This window comes from Rhinolophus sinicus, linkage group LG11 (genome assembly GCF_036562045.2).
Source record: "Rhinolophus sinicus isolate RSC01 linkage group LG11, ASM3656204v1, whole genome shotgun sequence".
In the NCBI taxonomy this organism is placed as follows: Eukaryota; Metazoa; Chordata; class Mammalia; order Chiroptera; family Rhinolophidae; genus Rhinolophus; species Rhinolophus sinicus.
In genome coordinates, this window is record NC_133760.1 from 3,127,464 (window position 1) to 3,149,215 (window position 21,752).

Sequence of the window (21,752 nt, forward strand, 5' to 3'; positions counted from 1 at the left end):
TCTGGAAGTCTAAGTTACTGACATCTTTCTTCTTTTGTAATACAGCTGTTTTAAAGCTGCACATTTCCCTTCTAAGTGCTTGGTCTTCCTGGGTCTCATTGATTTTGATGTATTGCATTTTAATTTTCATCCAGTTCAAAATTTTTATGTTTTAAACTTTTTCCTTATAATTTTTTTTCTTTTACTCATAGATTTATTTTTTTGGCAGCTTGTTGATTAACAAGTCTCTTCCTATTGTATTTGCAAAGCTGGTATCACAGATCAGGGAGGAATTTTTTCAGTCAAAAGCCCTAGTATTTCAGTTGAGGGCTGGGAGATGGGGAAAATCTATGGGTTACTGGAAACACCTGCCACCTATTTGGTATGTTTACTCTGAAGAAGAGGTTGAGCAATTGTGGTTTAATGATCTGTTGTGCAGCCTGTTGCCTGAACTGTTTTCATCTTGCAAAACTGAAACTCTATATCTATTCAACAACAATTACTCGCTACCCCCAGTCCCTGGAAACCACTATTCTACTTTTTGTCTCTATGGATTTCACTATTCTAGGGACCTCATCTAAGTGGAATCATACAAATGTTGTCTTTTGGGACAAGACAAGCTTACTTCATCTACAATAATGTCATTGTAGCATACGTAAGAATTTTCCTTTCTTTTTTGTTAAGGCTTGACAGGCCATGAGCAGAAAGGTACAAGGGACCATCTACGGTAACGTACCCGGAGGAAATCTGGAGCCCGCAAGTGAGGAACAGTGGGACCTCTCTCGTAATTATGATACATTGTAGCTTAGCTTCTATTGTCACGCAGTTGCCTGCCTGTCTGTCCCCTCGTGCCTACCCCTAAAAAGAAAGAAGAGTCTGTGAGACTACTTTCAGGGACTTTGCTTCACCTTTGTGCTTACACCTCATGTCTCTGTTTGGCCCCCAAAGGATGGCTGGTAGCCAGTGACGGGTAAGATTCCTCAAAAGAGGAACGACCTAAGACAGGCACAGTTGTGTCGGGACCACCAGAAGAACTCACAGGGTCAATAGAGGTGGGCACAGCCCCCCACTTTCCCCCGTCTAAGGATTGCGTCTGACTATGTGGCTGTATTCCTTCCCACAACCTGCTTAGGAAGTGATTCTTGATGTGATAACATCAGTTCTCCATCTCAGCAAGTTTCAGCATAAAGGTTTTGTCCCCTGGGGAGGTACAAACAACAATTACTAATACATCATGGGACTTTCAGCAGGCAAGGCTGCTTGATTTGAACCAGTTTCCTGGTATGGTGTATGAGACTCACAGACCGTAGAACAATGTTACTTCCTTGTATGTGCATCAATAAAAGCCACCAGGTGGCCCAATTCGGAGCTCTCAGTCCTTTGAGGCTGTGACACCCTTGGCTCCTTTTTCAAAACTTTCCTGATTTCTGTTTCTTAACCCTTTGCCACCCCTTCTCATTCTCTTACTGTCTGCGTTGTGCTGGATGCGACAAGCTACCATAGCAGTCACATCCTACTTATATCATTCTTTTCTCCATCAGACGTTTATAATGAGAAACATGATCAATAGTACTGTTACTGAATTTCAAATATAGATAACAATGGAAATAGTGAGTACTCAAATGAGAACGAGCAGAGCCCATTTCTTCAGAGAGAGTCAGACACCATTACTCGTATTTGGGAGAGACTCAAACATGAGCAGAAAAGTGAAAAAACTTTGTGATGGATAAAAGACACTGTACTCAGTGTGCCCTGGTGGAAGGCTGTCATCATGGGGCAGCTGTAGGGGGGGTCTAGATGAAAGTGGGGATCAAATAGGATTGGTTAGTCATGCATCCTTACCTTTCTCTGCTTGGTCCTAAGTTGGCAGTGTGGGCAAAATTAGAGAAGCTGAAGGTTATTAATCAAGTCCTGGATGTCTTGTGCCAATCATTGCATATGTTTTTGTTTAGCTTCCTGGTCTGGTTGCCAGAGATTGTGATCTGACTTCCTGGACTATTTACTGTGGATACCAGGTCAGCCATCTGGATAGGTTGGCACAAATTGTAGGTTAGAGTTCTAGAGCTGGTAGGTTAGAGTTCTAGAGCTGGTGTGGCCATTGCCTATGTGTATAGTCATCTCTCACACCAAAAAGGGAAAAAAAATATCCACAATGGTGAGATTCTTTATTATCGTAACTGGTCACACGTTGAGCATTATATAATTTCCATTCATTTTTCAGAGGTGTTTTTGTTTGGGTTTGGCTTTTTTAATCTGTCAGGTGAACCAAAACTTCAAAACCAGAACACTCTGAGGGTCCAATGGATCCTGCTTTCATTGTGATGCTGCAGGTTTATTTTTGGACATGGACTTACTAATACATTCCCCACAACGCCCCAGATTCCAGACATAGTGATCCAGGCTTTCGGCTGAGAGCAGCAACTCAACTTCTCTTGGCAATAAAGAGTAACCATAACCACCCAAGGCAGTGGAGTGTTTCCCTTTTTGCTGACGTGGCATGAGGAGCCCAAGAGGTCCAAGCAGCTGTCTTATGTCCCAAATCAGGTTTAATAATATTCTTCTTCTGGTGGAAGCTTTCTCTTTAAGAACAAAGGCCTTCCAGCCAGCAGAACTTACTGTAGAAGGGATGAGAGCAGAAATTATCTGAGTGGGTGATTAGGTATAATAATGTGGCAAAGTAGGCTTGCCAGATTTAGTAAATAATGTCGGACCCAGTAAAATTTGAATTATTTCTAATTCCCTATGCAGAGAAAAAGAAAAATATTGCATGGGACATACTTATTATAAAAATTATGTGTTGTAAACAATTATTTGTGCATCTGAAAGAAAGTATAACTAAGTTTCATACCTTTCTTTAATTACACTTCTCTGGTAGTTTGCCTCTCCTTAACAGTTCCTTGTTTTGCAGTATTTGTTTATAAAATTCATTGTAGTTACTGCCTATGTTCCATTTACTTTGTTTCATAGCTTCCAGGGTAGTCCAACTTTTTCATTCCTTTGTCCATTGCACATTCCTTATTGAGACAGGTTCAAAAGTAGCGTTGCGAGTGATGATCTAATGATGATGTACAATGCGGAAGACCATTACAACTTCTCCTTTGATTTTAAAAAAATTTTCATCTGAATCCCTCTGAATAAAAATCTTGTTTTATCATTTTGTTTGCTGCTAGGTGAAATCTTACATCTCACATGTTTAAATGTTGTTACATGCTGGTTTATATCTGACCGTGCATAATATCCAAGAATGAATGAACAATTGCATTCCATACAAAGATCTTCAAAAGGAATTTTTTCTCATTTAATAAATGCCCATTCTTCAGAAAATTTATCACAAAATGTACTCTTGCATTTTGGCATTTTCTATTCAATATACACAAATAATAGGTAATATAAAACTTCACAAAAATTGAAAACATTTTATTTTACAGTCTTATGGTTGTATCAACTCATAAATAACTGTACCCAGAAGTTGAACCATTGAAAGTGTTGCAAACTTATGAAGTAACAGTAATTTGAATTTGGTATCTAAGGCAAAATGAAGTGACCTTCCTATTTTCCTGCACGAGAGAGCTCTAGTTTTAAGGCTGTTTCTTTAAACCAAGTCCAAGCTGCTGTAACAGAAGTGTTTGGGAAGTCTGGCATTCAGACTTAGTGGACTTTCAGAAGGGGCAAGTGTTTAAGGTTTGACAAACTTTTAGGTATACTGATGTGGTCACTACTGTTAGTGTGGTCACACCTCATGGGTCTAATCACTGATTGGCTGAATGTCGTGCGGGAGACCCTGCTCACTGCGCCATTTGTCGTGGGCGGAGGCCTGCTCGCCTCGCCATTTTTCAGGCAGGGCGGCCTGCAGGGTCTCTGCTCCTGCTCCCCACACAAGAACGCAGGATATGGTGAGGCCAAAAAGGAACACCCACGGAGCCATAGGTAGGGGAGTCATACCACTATGGTCTCACTGGAGGCTGGGCCCACTGGACGCGTGACCTGCCATCCGCCTTTCCGCCAACCGACCAACCGATGACTCTCCTCCACTCTCTCGACTCTGTTCCTCTCCTCTCTTCCGCTCTGCTCGGCTCTCCTCTTCCGCTCTCCTCTGCTCTGCTCGGCTCCTCGGCAATCCTCGGCAGTCCTTGGCTCTCCTCCGTAGCCGCAGCAGTTATACCAGCGGCCAATTGGCTAACCGGCCACAGCCGACAGCCAATCAGCCACAGCCGAGCCAGCACCTTTCCACGTGAGGCCGAGAGCCTGTAAACTACTTTCTGGGGCTCTGTCCCCATACTGAATCTTAGCAGCTTGGTACTAGCAATGATTTCCTAACTTTTATAAGGTTAGTTACTGGGGTAATTCTATTGTTGACAGGCTGACTTTTCAGAGCATATATATTCATCCAAAGTTATCTCTAATAAATGGTGATTTCTTGTTCATGACATTAGACTTTGGTAAATGACAGCCTTTTCCTCTTCTGAAAATGAAAAATAAGCACTTCAATTCTTAATCCTCCTTTTTGGTCTTCCTTCAGGCAAATCTTCAGGCAGGAGATACCATACGGCATTACTCAGATCTTTATTTGTCGGTGTATGGTTTTCACCTAGGGTAACCATTAAGTGGTTTAATCATCAAGTACAGTGGGAGAAAAATAGCTCTGTAAACTCTTTGTAAATCTCATGGAATCCCACACCTTTATCTCAGGGACAAGAGGCCCCCTTTGCACACTTGTCGGTTAGGAGGGCACACACTATCTTGGCAGGAAAGGATCTGTGATAAATCGCTCTCCTTTTCAGATTCTCCATATCCGGAAACTATCTCGGATATGGAGTAATAATATTATCTCAACGAGGGCAAAATATTATCTCAATAGAAGTGTTGCTCTGTACCTTGGAACACAATCACTGATTGTCCAGGCAGGAACAATATGCCTCCTCCAATCCCTGTCATGCCGTCTGTGGTCTTTCTTGTCACTGACAGAGCTTATCGAAGGTCATAAAACATTCTCCAAAACTTCAGTCTATTGGTATTTGACGAGCAACAAGACAGCCAACAGCTATGCGTGAACGCTGAGTGTCATTATGGTATGACATGTCCCTTCGGTCGTGCAGCCTTTGGGAATTTGCTGTATGTCATAGTCTGTAATAACAGATCTCTATTTCTGACACGTCCCCTTTAAGGGCCACAAAGCCGCGCTGCGTCCTTGGAGTTCGGGAACTCCACTTCCCAGAGCTCCTCAAGTTGTGCGTTGGTCTTTATCCCCAAAGTCTGGAAAAACAGTTGCTGCCAGAGTGGGTACTAGCTGGAAAACTACGCTACCCAGAAGGCTCTGCGGCAAGGGATGAGGCGGGATGAGCCAATGAGGGTTTAGCATAGAGACGTTTACGTGCCTACACGCACGTGGGGGCGGTACTTCCGGAGGCTTTCTCTCTGTAGGGGCGTTTGGGCGGTTCTTAGGGTTCTTCTCTGTTTCCTAAGGGCGGCGGAGCTCTGGGGCGGGACCGAGGAGACAAAGAGGGAGAAGAGGTGTGTCCCCGCTTCCCTGAGGCGGTTGTGAGGCCCGACTGAGCCCGTCGGTGACGGCGGCGTCCTGTTCCCCCCCGGTCGCCAGCTCTGGTCCCGCTCTTCCCACGGGTCTGTGGCTGGGGCCCGTGCCGATGAGCCCGACCCAGGTGGGTGCTGCGTACCCCGGGCCTCACCCCCCCCCCCACCGGCTCCCACTTTCGAGAGCGGAGCCCGGGTGGAGGGGAACCGATTGGTTTCCTGCAGTCAGGCCCCGGTGTCGGCCGTGTGATGAGGTGGGAGGGTTCCCTCAGGGGCGGCCTGTGCACAGGCTGCAGGAGCTGCTGGGTCGGCAGCACTGGGGAGACCTCGGGTCTGTGTCTCCAGGGGACACAGGGCCAGGCGTGTCACCTGGGTGGCGACCTGAGTTTCTGGAAGCCATGGAACGTTGTAGAGGAAGAGAGGGGCTGCGATATTGTGATTTATAAGAAATATGTATTTGGTCATTTAGATGACCAGAATGTATTCCTCGTATATACTTGGTCTTCACCACAGGTCTGGCTCACTGCTTCCAAAATCCTTGGAATTTCCTAGGTGTTGAGAGTAATAAAGGTGTCTTTTGTACTGTGAATGAGGTGATTTTTTTTTTCTTCCCTGAAGCACCTGAGGATGGTGGCTGATTGTCAGGAGAATCGACCATATGATTAGAAGATTGGAATTTTAATTCCCACTCCACCCCACCTCCCTAGAGTGGAGAGGGGCTGAAGGTTAAATCAGTTGCCAACGGCAGTGATTTAAACAACCAGGCCCATGTAATGAAGCCTCCATGGAAACCCATAAGGACAGATTCTGAGTTGGTGAAGAGGTGGCGATATGGGGAGAGTGGTGAACCTGGAGTGGCCGTGGCAGCTCCGGGTTTCTTCCCCATACTTTGCCTTGTGCATTTCTTCCATTTGGATGATCCTGGGTTATATCGTTTTTTATAATAAACTGGTAAGTTAGTAAGTAAAATGTTTCTCTGAGTTCTGTGAACGGTTCTAGTAAATTAATTGAACGCAAGGAGATGGTGTTGGGAACCTCTGATTTATAGCTAATGGGCCAGAAATACAGGTTATCAACCTGGACTTGTGACTGGCATCTGAAGGGGTAGTGTTATAGGACTGAAGTGTTGTAGGACTTAATCCGTGAATCTGATGCCATCTCTGGGTGCACACCGTTAGAATTGAGTTGAATCCTTTGACAACCCTGCTGGTGTCCGAGAATTGCTTGGCGTTGTTTGGGAAGTCACTCCCCCCCCCCCCCCCGTATGTTGGTATTGGGTCATGGAACCTAATTTAGGTGCATATCGGGATTTGAAGTTTAAAGTTGTTAAAAGGGGGATGGGAAATGGAGACAGGAAGATGCTAAGGATGACAGGGCAGTGGACTCCAAGAGAATTATGGGAGGGGCTGGACAGGAGGAGTGACAGTGGAGGAGAGATGTGACAAGAGTTTCTATAGATCATAAAGATAGAGTCACCAGGATTTCCTGCTGCATCACATGTGTCTGTGAGCAAAAGTAGTGAGTGAAAGGCCATCCCAAATTTTTTACCTAAACATTTAAGGAATGGAGACGAGGAAGTTAGCGCAGTGAACAGGATTCAGGGAGACCATCATGAGTTGTATTTGGACATGGTGATTCTGAGATGTCTCCAGATGGAGATGTCAGAGATCGAGACCTCACATAGGCAGATGGACATAAAGATCTGGAGGCCTGGGAAGGTGGCTGGTCTGCACCTTTCAAAAGGGTAAGGGGTGCTGGACTGGACCAGGATGTAGTCTGGGGATCAGATTAAAGAAGGAGCATCTTAAAGTTGTTATTTTCAGATGGGCTCTGTGGTGAGGTAGGGGATGCCTCAGACTAGAGGGCAGGGCGCAGGTGGGTGTGCATCCCTGATGCCTCTTCAGAGAGGAGCGGTCCTGGTGTGGAATGACTTCTGGCCTGTGTTTGTAGGAAGAGAGGTCCAGATGGAGTAAGGAGCTGACCTCGGTGGAGGCTGAGGTGCGAGTTGGTATAGATTCTCCCCAGTTTAGGCTAAGCAGAACCTCAAGACCACTCCCTGTGGAACAAGACAGGAGTCACCTGGGCTAGTGGAGCTGTTGGGTCCCATACCAGGGCACTGCTGCCTCACCTCCTCCAGCCCTCAGAGCCAGAGGGGTGATCCACTGTCCAGTCATTGGGTCCCTGCACGCTCCCCTCAGAGGATTATGTTGCAGGCAGGCCTGGTTGCTGAAAGGACTGGTAGCTGACCTGCCTGCCCAGTCCCTCCCTGCAACTTATTAACTTAAGCTCATATAAAGCAGTTATTGACTTAAACATGAATGAACCAGCATCCCTCTAAATACGAGGCGTGACAATTAAGTTTGCAAACTTGTTGCAGCGATATTGCTAACCTTTTTTGATAGCAAAGGGATTATTCATTGTGAATTTGTACCAATTGGACAAACAGTTAACCAAGTTTACAATTTGGAAGTGCTGAAAAAGCTGTGTGAGAAAGTTAGACAACCTGAACTTTTCACTAAGAATTCATGACTTTTGCATCACGACAGTGTACCAGCTCACATGGCACTGTCTGTGAGGGAGTTTTTAGTCAGTAAACAAATAACTATTGGAACACCCTCCCTACTCACTTGATCTGGCCCCCATGACTTCTGAAGATAAAGGAAATATTGAAAAGAAGGCATTTTGATGGCGTTCAAGACCTCAAGGGTAGTATGACGACAGCTCTGATGGCCATTCCAGAAAAAAAGTTCCAGAATTGCTTTGAAGGTTGGACTAGACGCTAGTGTTGGTGCATAGCTTCCTAAAGGGAGTACTTCGAAGGTGACTGTAGTGATATTCAGCAATGAGGTAGGTAGCACTTTTTCTAGGATGAGTTCGTGAACTTATCAAACCTCGTATGTACACATAGGTAGACAGTTAGAAATGAATCTATTGAATTAGTTGCATTTATCTAAATACTTAATAATTTGTCTGAATGTTAATTTATCTTTAAGTATTTGCTTATGATGTAAAGTTTTATATATCATATCCTCTGAAAACCTTAAAAGGTGGAAAAAATACATGCCCAAATTTTCAAAACCCTACTACTTCATTTGCACTCAACACATATACAGAACCATTGGTCGTGTGGACAGTACAGCTGATACATCGTGTTTACTCTTTATGTTTGATATCACTATCTGCCCTATGAGTTGAAAGCATTCTAATGCCCATTTTACAGATGAGAGCATTGAGGCTCAGGGAGATTCAGTCCTTCTCCAGTGTCACCCAGCTGGTAAGAGGCAGCACTGAGGTCTGAGGAGCTGAGCTTCGACCATCAGGCTGAGGTCGCTTTGCTCTAGGGCAGGGCAGGGGTAATGGTCCAGGCAGCTTATCGGATCCTAACACGGCTTTCCATTTCTCATGGCCTTCCTCTTCCCACTGGGTCCCATGGCAGTGACAGAAATGCTTATGGACCCAGCAGGGATGAGTAGAGAGTTCCCAGGCTCCCACCCACCCTAGTTATCACCCCGATGTCTTAGGTACCCCAATGTAGGGAATGGAATGGTGGTGTCCTGAGACTCTGCACCTATCCTCCTTTTCTTGTGTCTGAAAACCCTGTGGTTCCACAAAACCCAGGATCCTGAATTCAGTCCTGGGTTATATGGATCAGTTCCATTTTGGACAGCTGATGGGTAAGATGTGATGTGCATGCAGGGTGCAGGATCCAGAATGTTCAGATACTAGCAGGTGAGAACTATCTGGGGGTGTTTAGGAAATTGAAAATTCCTGTTACATTGGATGGGATAGGGAGTGGGGTGACGGGAGGTTGGAGCATGCAGGGACCAGGCCCAGAATGACAGCCTTTGGTTCCCAGCCTCTAATATGAGGACAGTGGAAACAGGGAAGGTTTGGAGCAGAGGAGGGAGGTCATCTGATCCAGGTTTTAACAGACTCCTTCAGGCTACAGAGTAGAAGATAGATGGTGGGGGTAAAGGGGGTCGCTGCCCCAGTGCAGGTGCATGCTGCTGTTGGCTGGACAAGAGTGGCTGTGGAGATAGAGTAGAGTGGTGGCTTCTGGATGTGTTTTACACAGAGCTGCCCACATTTTCTCATATGGAGAGTGAGATGGAAGTGGGGAGTCAGGGACGGCCTCAGAAGTGGGAGAGGGCCGGGAACCTTGGGATCCTCATGTAGGTTTCTGTGGCTGGGTTAAAGCAGGAAACAGGGTTAGGTGGGGAGATGTGCAAATGAGAGGTCCATGCTCTCTGGTCCTGGGGGAATGCTGTCCTGGGGCCAAACCAGGGCGGATTAAGATGCTGCTTGCACTGGCCGTGCACAACTGGTTTCCACATGCAGAGTGGCCTGTTAGGAGGTGAAGGAAATGCCAGTGGCATGGGCTGGCGTGTCTGTGGAGTTGTCACTGTGCAGGGTTCAGAGTCGTGAGGGAGGGCAGTCCAAACAGTGATGTGCAGGTGAGAAGGGTGAGTGGTTGGCCCTGGGCCCTGGCACTGGCCCTTAGGGTGGAATGATGAGACTGAGTTTGGTTGTCTGAGAGGCAAGATCTGGGAGACCCTAGGGAAACTGGCTGACAGGAGAGGGCTGGGATCCCATATACCAGGCCAGAGCCTAAGATGGCACTTTTCTGCCCCCTCCCCCACCTGTTTCATGCTGTGTGCTGGACTCAGTGCTATTGAGAGAGGAGACACAGGTGCCCCCAGCACCTGGTAAGTGTTCCACATCGGGAAGTCGGGAAGAGGATCAGCAGGAGGGATGTGTGGGGGAAGGGCTGATGGTGCTGGAGAGAAGTGTATGAGTGACAGTACCTATGGGGTTTTAATTTATGCACAATCAATGAGTAAGTGAGGACACAGAGAGGCCAGTGACAGTGAAAGAAAGTTTTTATTACTTCCTTTCTTCCACCTCCCCCCCCCCACTCTGGTTTAAGCCATTGTCTCTCAGTCCGGTTGTAGGACACAGCTCCCTAGTATTATGCTGGTATTATGAGCCTTGCACTCCCCCATCTGAGGCAGTCGGTCACCAGTTGTAGGTTGGCTGCTCACAGCAGCTCACGCAGCTCTCGCCGGCTGCCAGCCGCTCACGATGGCTGCCAGCCAGTCGTGCTCATGGCATCACACAGTAGCCCACGGCAGCACACAGCAGCCCATGGCAGCACTCAGCTGCCCCAGTAGCTCACGCCAACCCCTGGCTGTTCACTGTAGCCCAGCTCCAGGGAGAGCTATTATTCACAATCTTAGCTGTAGCGGGCGTAGCTCACTGGTCCAGGTGGGAAAACAACCAGCGACCTCTGAGTTAGGAGCACAGCGCTCCAACAACCTGAGCCACCGGGCCAGCCCTACTTACATTTCCTGAGAGGAGAGGCACACCATATAATACAGGGCCACATGGGGAAGCACGAGTAGAGGGAAACCTGAGGTCAGAGCCTTTATTGGACTTTCCAAGGGCAATGCAGGGAGGGTGGGATGAAAAGCTTAGGGATGGCTAGTTTGTATAATTGTAGTGTACCTGGGGGGCAGAGGCTGTCCCTAGTTGTCTGATCCTTCATCCTGGGCTGATTTGGGGCAGGGGAACTATCCACTTGATGTGCGAGAGTTCATTGAGGTGATTCAGACTGGGCTCTGGATCACAGGGGAGAGATAAACAGATTTGGCCGTTAGTTTGGTTCTGTAATTAATGGGTGGCAAGGAGACAAATGCGGAATTGAAGGAAACACAGAACAAGAAGCTGCTCATGGACTAAATTGTCCCCACTTTGGCAGGGCCGTGTGGTCTTTGAGGACGTGGCCGTACATTTCTCCCAGGAGGAGTGGGAACTCCTTGATGAAGCTCAGAGATCCCTGTACCACCATGTGATGACGGAGAACGTCGCACTTCTATCTGCCATAGGTAAGGCCCTCACACCTACCCCAGGGTCCTGGGCTGGGCATTGTTTTCCCTCTTTTCAGGGGCAGCTCTGTCCTTCCCACAATGAGACTCTGGTGGGCACTACTTCCTTTCCTGGCATGTGTGTTGTTGCTGCCATGGCCGGGCCGTGTGCACTGTACTCGCTGTCCCCAAGCAGCCCGTCCCGGCTGCTCTGAGTACTTGCAAGACAGGGCTCAGGAGTCGGAAATCTTGAAGCTTGTCTGAGACCTGCCCTCATACCTGCCTGTCCCTGCTTGGGTCACTCAGCTTAGATGCTGGCACTTGCTGACATGCTTTGAGGTCTGTCTATGCCACTACTGTCATCACTACTTGTGGGTGTTGTGGTGACTGGCGGGTTGTGAAACAATTTATAAGGCACAACGGAATAGAAGTTAGAAAATTTGTTTAAGAAGAGAAGCACCAGCAGAAGAGTTGCCGGGGGCAGAGTCTGGAGTAGACAGCTGCTGTGGGTTTCTGTTTAGCTGAGGCTTTATATTTTTCTATGCAGGATGTAGGGGGCTTGTCAGCTGCAGGGCATTGGCATTACAGTTGGCTTCCCTGGGGAACCGTTCCGTTTCTGTAGCCAGCCAGGGGATTCAGAGCTCAGCGCTTAATTCTTAAGCTCGTTCCTGTTAACTCACAAGCTCATTCCTGTTAACTCTTTACCTGTTTCATCAGTGGGGACCACTGGATTGTGTTTTTAAAGGCCCTCCTCTGAACTTCCTGTAATTGTAGAATGTTGGCTGTTATGGGGTGGCTCACTTGGGGTGTGTTTTGTCCACTCCCTTTTTCTGTCTTCCCCTGTGGTCTGGCCTCTTCAAGGTCCAAGTAGTTACTCAGTTTGAGCAATGAGGAGGGTGCTGGGTGCCTGACAGGTGGATATTACTTTGCAATGTCAGGAGAGGCTCAGAGGAATGTGTTCCTGGTATTTGGGAGCTGGGAAATGGAGAGCTGTCAGAGATGATTTCCAGTCACTCTGGACATTGGTCCTGTGTCCACCCTTGTATGACACGAGGGACAGAGGCCACAACTCATTTCTGCCTTTTCTTGCCCGTTGTTATTTTGACTCTAACTTCGGGTCCCAGCTCTTACCCATTCACTTAAGGTGTAGTGATGTCTGCACATATCCTTAAATAGCCCTTGAATACCAGCAATTGTGTTGCAATCAGACATTTCTGGGTCTGGACACAACCTGCTATGCAGTGCTCACCAGTCACCAGCAGCCAGGCCTTGTTGAAAGCCATTTGCAGAGGAGTGATTTGGAGACCCTGCCTCTGCTCCATGCACTGTACCCCTGCCTTGGGTCCTTTCTCATCGTCAGGGGTCTCCCACCCAGCTCTGCACAACAGGCCTTCCTCTCTCTGGCTCTAGCCGCCTTTTCTGTCAGCAGTCCCATGGGCTTACTCGTGGTGTGTCTGACACTCATTTGTGATGGGGCTGCCCCCTCCTACCACAGTCGATGTGCACTTCACCGGCATTTCTCTGCTTACAGGCTGGTGTCATGGAGCCCAGGATGAGGCGGCCCCTTCTGAGCAAGGTGATTCTGTGGGAGAGTCACAGGTCAGGACTCCAAAGCCAGATCTGTCCACCCACAGGGCCCAGCCTTGTGAGATGTGTGGCCCACTTTTACAAGACGTTTTGCGCCTGGCTGAACCCAGAAGAACACACCCTCAGCAAGAGGTGGACATATGTGTAGCACATCTCTCCCAGTACCATAAGGAGCAGAATAGAAAGGAACTGCCTAGATGGGATGTGGGGAGGACCTGCAGCACTCACACTGCAGCGGGAACCCTCCTATGCATGGAGAGTGGGACGGACTTCCTGTCTAGCACAGACCTCCCCCAGCACCAGGCCCCTCACAACGGAAGGAAGCCACACAACACTGAGGGCAGAGAGACCCTTGAAAGTGGGCAAAATGAAAATGACTACAAGTGTGATGAATGTGGGAAAGCCTTTAGCCACAAACACATGCTTGTTGAGCACCGGAAAATCCACAGTGGAACAAGCCTCTGTGATCATCTTGCATGTAGGAGGTTCTTTACTCAGTGGTCTGGCCTCATTGACCACCAGACAGTTCACTCTAGGCCAATGCGTTACGAGTGCAGCCAGTGTGGGAAATGTATTAAAGACAGCTCCATGCTCATTATTCATCAGAGAGTTCACACTGGAGAAAAGCCATATAAATGCAGTGAATGTGGGAAGTTGTTTAGGTATAGCTTCACACTCAAAAGACATCAAAGAGTTCACACTGGAGAAAGGCCATATGAGTGCAACGTGTGTGGGAAATTTCTTGTGGACATCTCTACACTTATTATTCACCAGAGAGTTCACACCAGGGGAAGGCGTTTTGAGTGCAGCAAATGTGGAAAATTCTTTAGGTACCGCTTCACGCTTGAGAGACATCAGAAAGCTCACACTGGAGAGAGGCCTTATGAGTGTAGTGAGTGTGGGAAACTCTTTAGGCACAACTCAAATCACATTAGACATCGGAGAAACCACACTGGGGAGAAGCCTTATGAGTGCAGCGTATGTGGTAGACTCTTTAGCCAAAACTCCCACCTCATTCGGCACCAAAATATTCACACCAGAGAAAAAACGTATAAATGTAGTCAATGTGGGAAATTCTTTATGGATGGTTCCACTCTCATTATTCATCAGAGAGTTCACACTGGAGAAAAGCCTTACGAGTGCAGTGAATGTGGGAAGTCCTTTAGATACAACTCCAGCCTCATTAAACATCGGAGAATTCATACTGGGGAAAGGCCTTATGAGTGCATCAACTGTGGGAGAGGCTTTAGGCAGAACTCCCACCTCGTTCGACACCAAGAAGTTCACACTAAAGAGTATTGCAAACTGGAAAAGTCTTCAAAGAAAAGTCTGCTCTGATTTAGCACGGGAACTACTGCTATGTAGTTTGGGTTTTTCTTTTTTTGTTGTTGTATCTTAAAATACGTGTAACATAAAATTTACAATCTTAACTATAAGGGTAAGGTTCAGTAGTAATAATACACTGACATTTTTGTGCGACAAATATCCAGAAATCTTTTTTATCTTATAAAATTGAAACTACACTCATTAAACAGCAACTCCTCATTGCCCCCTCCCTTACCCCTGAGAACCATCATTGTGCTTTCTGTCTATGAATTTGTCCACTCTGGGTATATACGAGAAGAATCATAGTTTTTCTCCTTTTGTGACTGGCTTATTTCACTTAGCATAATTTCCTCAAGGTTCATCCCATGTTGTAGCATGTGTCGGAATCTCCTTCCTCTAACTAGGTAAATAATATGGCATTTTATATGTGTGTCACGTTTTCTTTATCCATTCATCCATCAGTAGACATTAGGTGGCTTCCACCTTATGGCTACTGTGAATAATGTTATAATCATGATTGCACAAATATTTCTTCGAGGCCCTCCTTTGAATTTTTTTTAGGAATGCCTCCAGAAGTGGAATTGTTGGATCACATGGTAATTAAATTTTTAATTTTTTTGAGGAATGAGGGGCTGTCTTCCATAGTAGCTGTACCATTTTACATTCCCACCAACAGTCCTTAAGGGTTCCAATTTCTCTACACCCTCCCCAGCACTTTTTATTTTCTTGTTTTATTTTTTATAACACTATCCTGTATCTCCTTGGGCAAGGGAAGTAAGAGGAAAAATAAACATGGGATTATGTCAAACTAAAAAGTTTTTTCACAGCTAAGGAAACCATCAATAAAACAAAAAGGGATCCTACTGAATGGGAAATGATATATCTGATAAGGGGTTAATATCCAAAATTTATTTAAAAAAAACTCAGTCAACTTAACACCAAAAAAACAAACAATCCAATTGAAAAATGGGCAGAGGACATGAAGAGACATTTTTCTAAAGAGGACATACAGATAGCAAACAGACATATGAAAAAATGCTCGGCCTCACTAATCATTAGTGAAATGCAAATAAAAACACAATGACCCATCGCGAGTCCCAGCAGCTCGGGCGCGGGAGGAGCGGCAGCTGCCAAGCAGCCCAGCTTCGCAAAGGCTCTCGGCGCGCTGCGGTCCGCAGGCTTCCAGCACGCGCCCGCCCCGCTGCCACGATGCCCAAGAGGAAGGTCAGCTCCGCCGAGGGGGCCGCGAAGGAGGAGCCCAAGAGGAGGTCGGCGAGGTTGTCAGCTAAACCTCCTCCTGCAAAAGTGGAAACGAAGCCCAAAAAGGCGTCAGGAAAGGATAAATCTGCAGACAAAAAAGTGCAAACAAAAGGAAAAAGGGGAGCAAAGGGAAAGCAGGCCGAAGTGGCTAACCAAGAAACTAAAGAAGATTTACCTGCAGAAAACGGAGAAACTAAAATGGAGGCGAGTCCAGCCTCTGATGCAGCAGGAGAGAAAGAAGCCAAGTCTGATTAGTATCATACCATGTCTTATCAGTGGTCCCTGTCTCCCTTCTTGTACAATCCAGAGGAATATTTTTATCAACTATTTTGTAAATGCAAGTTTTTTAGTAGCTCTAGAAACATTTTTAAGGAGGGAATTCCACCTCATCCCATTTTTTAAGTGTAAATGCTTTTTTTTAAGAGGTGAAATCATTTGCTGGTTGTTTATTTTTTGGTACAACCAGAAAATAGTGGGATATTGAATATGGGAAGCTTTGATTGTCTTGGGTGTCAGCTTAACATTCCATAGATGGGGGTAGTTTTTATATCCTATAATACACAGAGCATATTAAGTGGCCATTTAGAGTCAGTTGTGCATTTAATAGGTCTTGAACATTTTGAATTCTATTTCCGTTTTTGGTAGACTTGTTTCCTAAACAAAACCACTCCTTGATCCTGACTCTCCCTGTCAGGATTTTGTGCACTCTGTACCATTTTTGGTCGTGGTAGTCCAGTTTTCCTAGTCATTTTGTTAATGTGCTGTGAAAGATCGAAAATTTGAGTATGTAGTATATATGATATTAAATTGTGTATCAGTGGGACTTTTGATGTAACAGTGTATCAACATTTGAAGATATTGGTACTTGATATTCTATTAAGGAAAATTAGCTTCCAAATTGTAAGCTGGAAAGTCACGAATAACTTTAGAAAAGAATCACAACTACATGACTTTTTAGGTTTTTGGTACGTACGTTAAGAATTGTGTACAAATTTGAAATGTCTGTGTACTTATTCTCAAAACAACCAATAAAATCTCGGTTATGAAAAAAAAACACAACACAATGAGACACAGCCTCACTCTGGTCAGAATGCCTATCATCAATAAATCAACAAACAAGTGCTGGTGAGAATGTGGAGAAAAGGGAACCCTTGTGAACTGTTGGTGGGATTGCAGGTTGGTGCAGCCACTATGGAAAATAGTATGAAGGTATCTCAAAAAATTGAAAATGGAACTACCTTATGACCCAGCAATTCCACTCTTGGGTATCTGGAGAATTCCAAAATGCTAATTCGAAAAAAATCGATGCACTCCCATGTTTATTGCAGCACTATTCACAATAGCCAAGACACGGAAACAACCGAAATGCCCATTGGTAGACGACTAGATTAAGAAACTTGGTACATTTATACAATGGAGTATTATGCAGCCATAAAGAAGAACAAAATTTTACCATTTGCAATGATATGGATGGACCTAGAGAACGTTATGCTAAGTGAAATAAGTCAGACAGAGAAAGACAAATACCATATGATCTCACTTATATGTGGAATCTAAAGAATAGGATAAATGAACGAACTAATCAGAAACAGTCTCAGGGACATAGAGGAAAAACTGAGGGTTGCTAGATGGGAGCGGGGATGGGGATAAGGGGGAAGGTGAGGGGATTAAAAAGCATAGTCAGTAACCACAAGATGGCCACGGGGTTACGAAAGTTAATTTGGAGAAAGTAATCAATAATGTAAAGATCTTGTAGGGTATCCGATGGACACTTGTCTTATTAGGGAGACCACTTCAGGGATGCTGTAGATGCCTGATCACTGCACTGTACACCTGAAGCTGAAGCTGAATAATGTCAACTATAATTTTATATAGTTGAAGTGGAGTACAGCATAAGGAATAGAGACAGTGGAAATGTAATGGCTGTATGCGATGTCAGAAGGGTAGTAGATTGGGGGAGGTGGGTTATCACTTTGTGAGGGGTATAAATGATACATGTCTATTTATAGTGTTTCGTACACATGAAACTGAAAAAACAAAACAAAAAACACCATCAGAGAGATGAGGTGTTATTTCATCGTGGTTTTGATTTGCGTTTCCCTAAGGATTAATGATGTTGAGCATTTTTTCATCTGCTTGATGGCTGTTTGTATATGTTCTTTGGGAAAATGTCTTTTTCAAGTCTTTGCCCATTTTTTAATCAGTTTTTGCTGTTGTTATTAATATTTAGATGTAGGAGTTCTTTATATATTGTGGATGTTGACCTCTTATCAGATACATGATTTGCAAATATTTTCTCCCATTCTGAGGGTTGCCTTTTCACTGTTCATTTAGTCCTTTTTTGCACAGAAGTTTTAAATTTCAACATAGTCCAATTTTAATTTTTGTCGTCCGTGCCTTTGTATCATGTCTAAGAAATTATTGCTAAATCCAATGTCATGAAGCTATTTTCCTATATTTATTTTAAGATTATTATTATAGTATGTTTAGGTCTTAACATTTTAGGCCTTTAACCCATTTTAAGTTCTTTCTTTTTTTTAATCACATAAGGCAAGCGTGTAAGTTCATTCTTTTGCATGTGGGTATCCAGTTTTCTTAACACCATCTACAGAAAAGGCTCATTTTCAATTGAATGGTCTTTGCACGCTTGTAAAAAATCTGAGTATGTATGTGAGGGTTTGTTTCTGGGCTCTTTTATTTCATTCTTTTATATGTCTCTATGCCAGTACCACAGCATTTGATATATACTTTTTTAAAAATTTTAAATAGTAGTTTGACCCAGTTTTGAAGCCCTGACAAGTAGACTGTCAGTTTCCCTTCTAGAACAGCTGATTAAAGTGCCAGGTGTGTGGGAAGCTTTCGTGAACTGTGTTGTACTTTCAGACCTGCCTGTGGCCTTTGCTGGAGTTCTGTCACTGCCCGTATCTATTACAGAGGCCATCCTCCGTCTGTTAGCTGGCAGGGAGCCACTGTATCTGTCACCTTAGTCTCTGAAATGCTCAGGGGGAGCAGACTGCTCTGCCCTTTTGCTTTATTTAGAGTCTTTTCAAGGCATTTGAGCCATTTTGGCAAGGTCTCCTTTCCTCCCCCCACCTGGTTTGGGTGTGAACATCACCCAGTTTTGGACAAAAGGACTCAAACTGGCTTCAGCTGACAGCTTACAGAGGTTTCCCTTCTTTGAGGGCATTATTGTCTCATGTGACTTGTAATGGATTTTTCCAGTCTCCAGGTCCTCTCATGTGGGAACTCCCCGCTCACCCCACTGGCTTTTGTAATAATAAAGGTCTTATTGCTTAAACTACATTTAGTTTCTTAGGCTTCTATTCACTGTGTGCTGTGGCTGAGAATAGAATTGGACTCTGCCAGAATGAAAGGGTGAATGGGTTTTGTTGGACCCTCTACTGTGTGTGTTTCAGAGGAAATAGGAGGATAAAGAACAGCTCTCAGTCTAAATTTGGCTCAGTTTATATTGCTGCACGAGGTCCCCTGGGAAAGTTTACAGGACTTCTGCCCCAAAGTTTGTGCCCTGGGTTACTGTAATTCTGTAGTCAGCTTGAGCATGAGGCAGTTGCCTTGACAGTTTTCAGTGCATTTGGCAACAGCTCATGTTGGGTCGTTTGTACTCAGAGGATGTCCCCTATTCCTGGCATTGCTGAGGGATAGTTGTCTCCCCTGCTCTACCTGGTGGTCTGCGTCCTGAAGTCAAAAATCATGTAGTTATATGTCCATGGATGTAAGACTTACAAGGCCCAGGGTGGGAACCATATTCTGTGCAGAAACTGATTGGATTGTAGGAAGTGGAGGAGTCAGCAGCAAATTATAGTAGATGAGCCCCTTCTAAAGGAGCACCCATCAATTTCACAGTAAGTGTGGCTATATGGGAGGAGGGTGTGCAGCAGTCCTCAGGACCTACAGACCTGTGTATGTCCTATAGTCGTTGTCACTGCCAGAGCAACAAATCCAGAGGTTTTCTGGATTCCTGTAGCCTCCCTGGGCTGTTTGCTTCAAATAGCTGTACAGGCTGCTAAGGGGTTCTACTGATTAACTCCAAATGAAATAGAACCTATCAGATAGGGTTTGAGTTCCTCTGAAAAATTACAGAAAGCTGTAAATTATGTCATATAGGACTGGGTGAATTTGATTGTTCTCCCTTTGGCTGTTCTGTCATAATCAAAGACATAGCAGGTGATTTTCCAAGAGTTAGCAAGGCTGTGTCATGTATTAGAACTTTATCATCTATAAACAGAAAAGGTGCTTTTACGTTCTGAGAGTTACCATGTGCAAAAAGGTGGTTTAATGTAGGAAACTGGGATAAGCTAAAGAAGTTAAATTTAAGTTCAGGTACGCATGAAGTGGTAATCAATAAAAATGTATGAACCACCTACCTCCTACACAAGCTTCCAGCGAAGCATCTTTTAGATTCTCTTTTTATTTGAATAGCTTTCCTAATAGTGTCTTTAGTGTATGTCTGTGTGTTATGAAAATTCTTACGGCATTTTAAAAAATCATTATTTTTTATTGTGGTAAAATACACATAACAAGAAGAACCTGACCACATTTCATCACCACCACTGCTGATCCCAATCGGAGCCACCATCCCACCCACCTGGATTTTAGTGCTGGTCTCTAAATGGTCTCCCAACTTCTAACAGTCCTCAGCACAGTAGTCACAATAATTCATCAACAACATAGACAGGTTCTGTTCTATTCAGGTTTTTTTGTCACGGCTCCCGAATTCATTTAGAGCAAAATGAAAACTCTTCAAAACAGTCTGCCTTGCTCTACCTGTCTGGCTCCAGAACATCCCTCAGCTCATCTCCTTCCACTTCTGCTCACTCACCTGGTCGCACTTGCTCCAGGCCCCTTGGCTTTTACTGGAAGGTAATAAACATTTGAATTTAGGGTCTTTGTTCTGACTTTCTCTTCCTGGAACTAATTCCCCAAAATATCCACAAGGCTCAGACCTTTACCTCCTTCAATTTTTGCTCTAATGTCTTACTGAGATCTTCCCTTAATAATCTATTAAAAACGTTTTAAATTGCAAAAATATAACCCTATTTAATAGCACCCCAAACTTTCTGTCTTGTTTTGAAAATTACTTATATAGGAATATTACATAATTGACTGTGTTGTCATTAATATTTACTGTCCATCTCCTTTGACTGGAATGAAAGCCCCATGAAGGCAGGGATCTTTGACTCTTGGATCCTGATGTATCCCATGTAGCCACAATAGTGCCCAGAATGCAGTAGGCACTTACTGAGTATTTGTTAAGGAGGGAATAAATATACTACAGATGTCCTGTTCGTTTTTGGCATTCTGGCAAAGCTGTCTGCTCTCTTTACGTCCTCCTTTAAGCTGGTATTGCTCAGTGTACTAAAACATGATTGAAATAATAAATCACAATTTAGAAAGTTGTAACCTCAGGCTAGCCAAGTTTCCTGTGTAACCAGCTTCATTCCCTCACTTCTCAGAGTTAAGTGTCCCTTCAAATTTCACTGAGATACTTTGTTCACATGGCCAAGAGCTATTTTGGCCACCAACTTTGAATAACTAATCATTGATTTCAGCAATTTCAACATTTCACAAAGATTTCTCTGAGATAATCTCAACTCCCCATGCATAGTCACTGCCATTGCTGGTGAAATTATATTTACCTCCCAGCAAGGAAAGGAGATCATGTCATCCAACCTTTACGTCAGGGTTCCGGTACCCCCTTTCCCAATACTGTGACTGACCACAGACTCACCTGTCCTGGCAGGAAATGGCATGTGGTAAATCACTGTTCTTTACAGATAGATCCAAGCATCTAAAAATAAATTGAATAGTACATATCAGGATAGGAAGTAAGAAATATGGGTCGGTTCCTAAGCTGTATATTTTTTCTGAGGGAACTGGAACCGGAGACAGCGTATTACGCCCACCTGCTTCGGGCAGTCTCATATCCCTTCTCTGTACTGCATCCAGTGGCCTTGTCTCCTGCCTTTCCCGCCATGGCCCTGTCTGCAGTCTTTGCTCTCTTGCCCTCAACCTAACGGTGAAACATCCAGTTGATTTTAAAGCTCCGGTCTACATGGATTCGAAGAGCAATAAGACAGTCATCAGATCCCAGCTATGGGTGAATGCACTTTGTGTCTGAGTGACAGTGTAGCTCATGTGCCAATTTGGCTTTGTAGCTTTGGAGAACATCAGAAATGATACGTCTCT

General features: G+C 44.8%; 1 protein-coding gene and 1 pseudogene across 5 annotated transcripts; both read left to right on the top strand.

Annotated features, from left to right (window-relative positions):
- Nucleotides 1-5,385: 5,385 nt before the first annotated feature.
- LOC141567586 (uncharacterized) lies at nt 5,386-14,711 on the top strand. Of its 5 annotated transcripts, none has more exons than XM_074315393.1 (4): nt 5,393-5,636; nt 6,127-6,459; nt 11,267-11,393; nt 12,904-14,711. In XM_074315393.1, exons 2-4 carry the CDS (start codon nt 6,340-6,342, stop codon nt 14,295-14,297), a joined length of 1,641 nt encoding a protein of 546 aa, XP_074171494.1. In that variant the 5' UTR covers nt 5,393-5,636; nt 6,127-6,339; the 3' UTR covers nt 14,298-14,711. The 5 variants fall into 5 exon arrangements, with proteins under 5 accessions (XP_074171498.1, XP_074171494.1, XP_074171497.1 ...); XM_074315396.1 differs by lacking the exon at nt 6,127-6,459 and adding an exon at nt 10,176-10,214; XM_074315395.1 differs by lacking the exon at nt 5,393-5,636 and adding an exon at nt 10,176-10,214 and having other exon boundaries at nt 6,386-6,459.
- Nucleotides 14,712-14,859: 148 nt separating this feature from the next.
- LOC141567588 (non-histone chromosomal protein HMG-14 pseudogene) lies at nt 14,860-18,848 on the top strand (annotated as a pseudogene).
- Nucleotides 18,849-21,752: the final 2,904 nt, after the last annotated feature.

Excerpts from the sequence above, each read along its gene's own strand:
- LOC141567586 (XM_074315393.1), top strand. The coding sequence starts at position 6,340 with ATGGGGAGAGTGGTGAACCTGGAGTGGCCGTGGCAGCTCCGGGTTTCT. Across the intron at positions 6,460-11,266 it reads TCGTTTTTTATAATAAACTG|GGCCGTGTGGTCTTTGAGGA; the intron begins GTAAGTTAGTAA and ends CCACTTTGGCAG. Across the intron at positions 11,394-12,903 it reads CGCACTTCTATCTGCCATAG|GCTGGTGTCATGGAGCCCAG; the intron begins GTAAGGCCCTCA and ends CTCTGCTTACAG.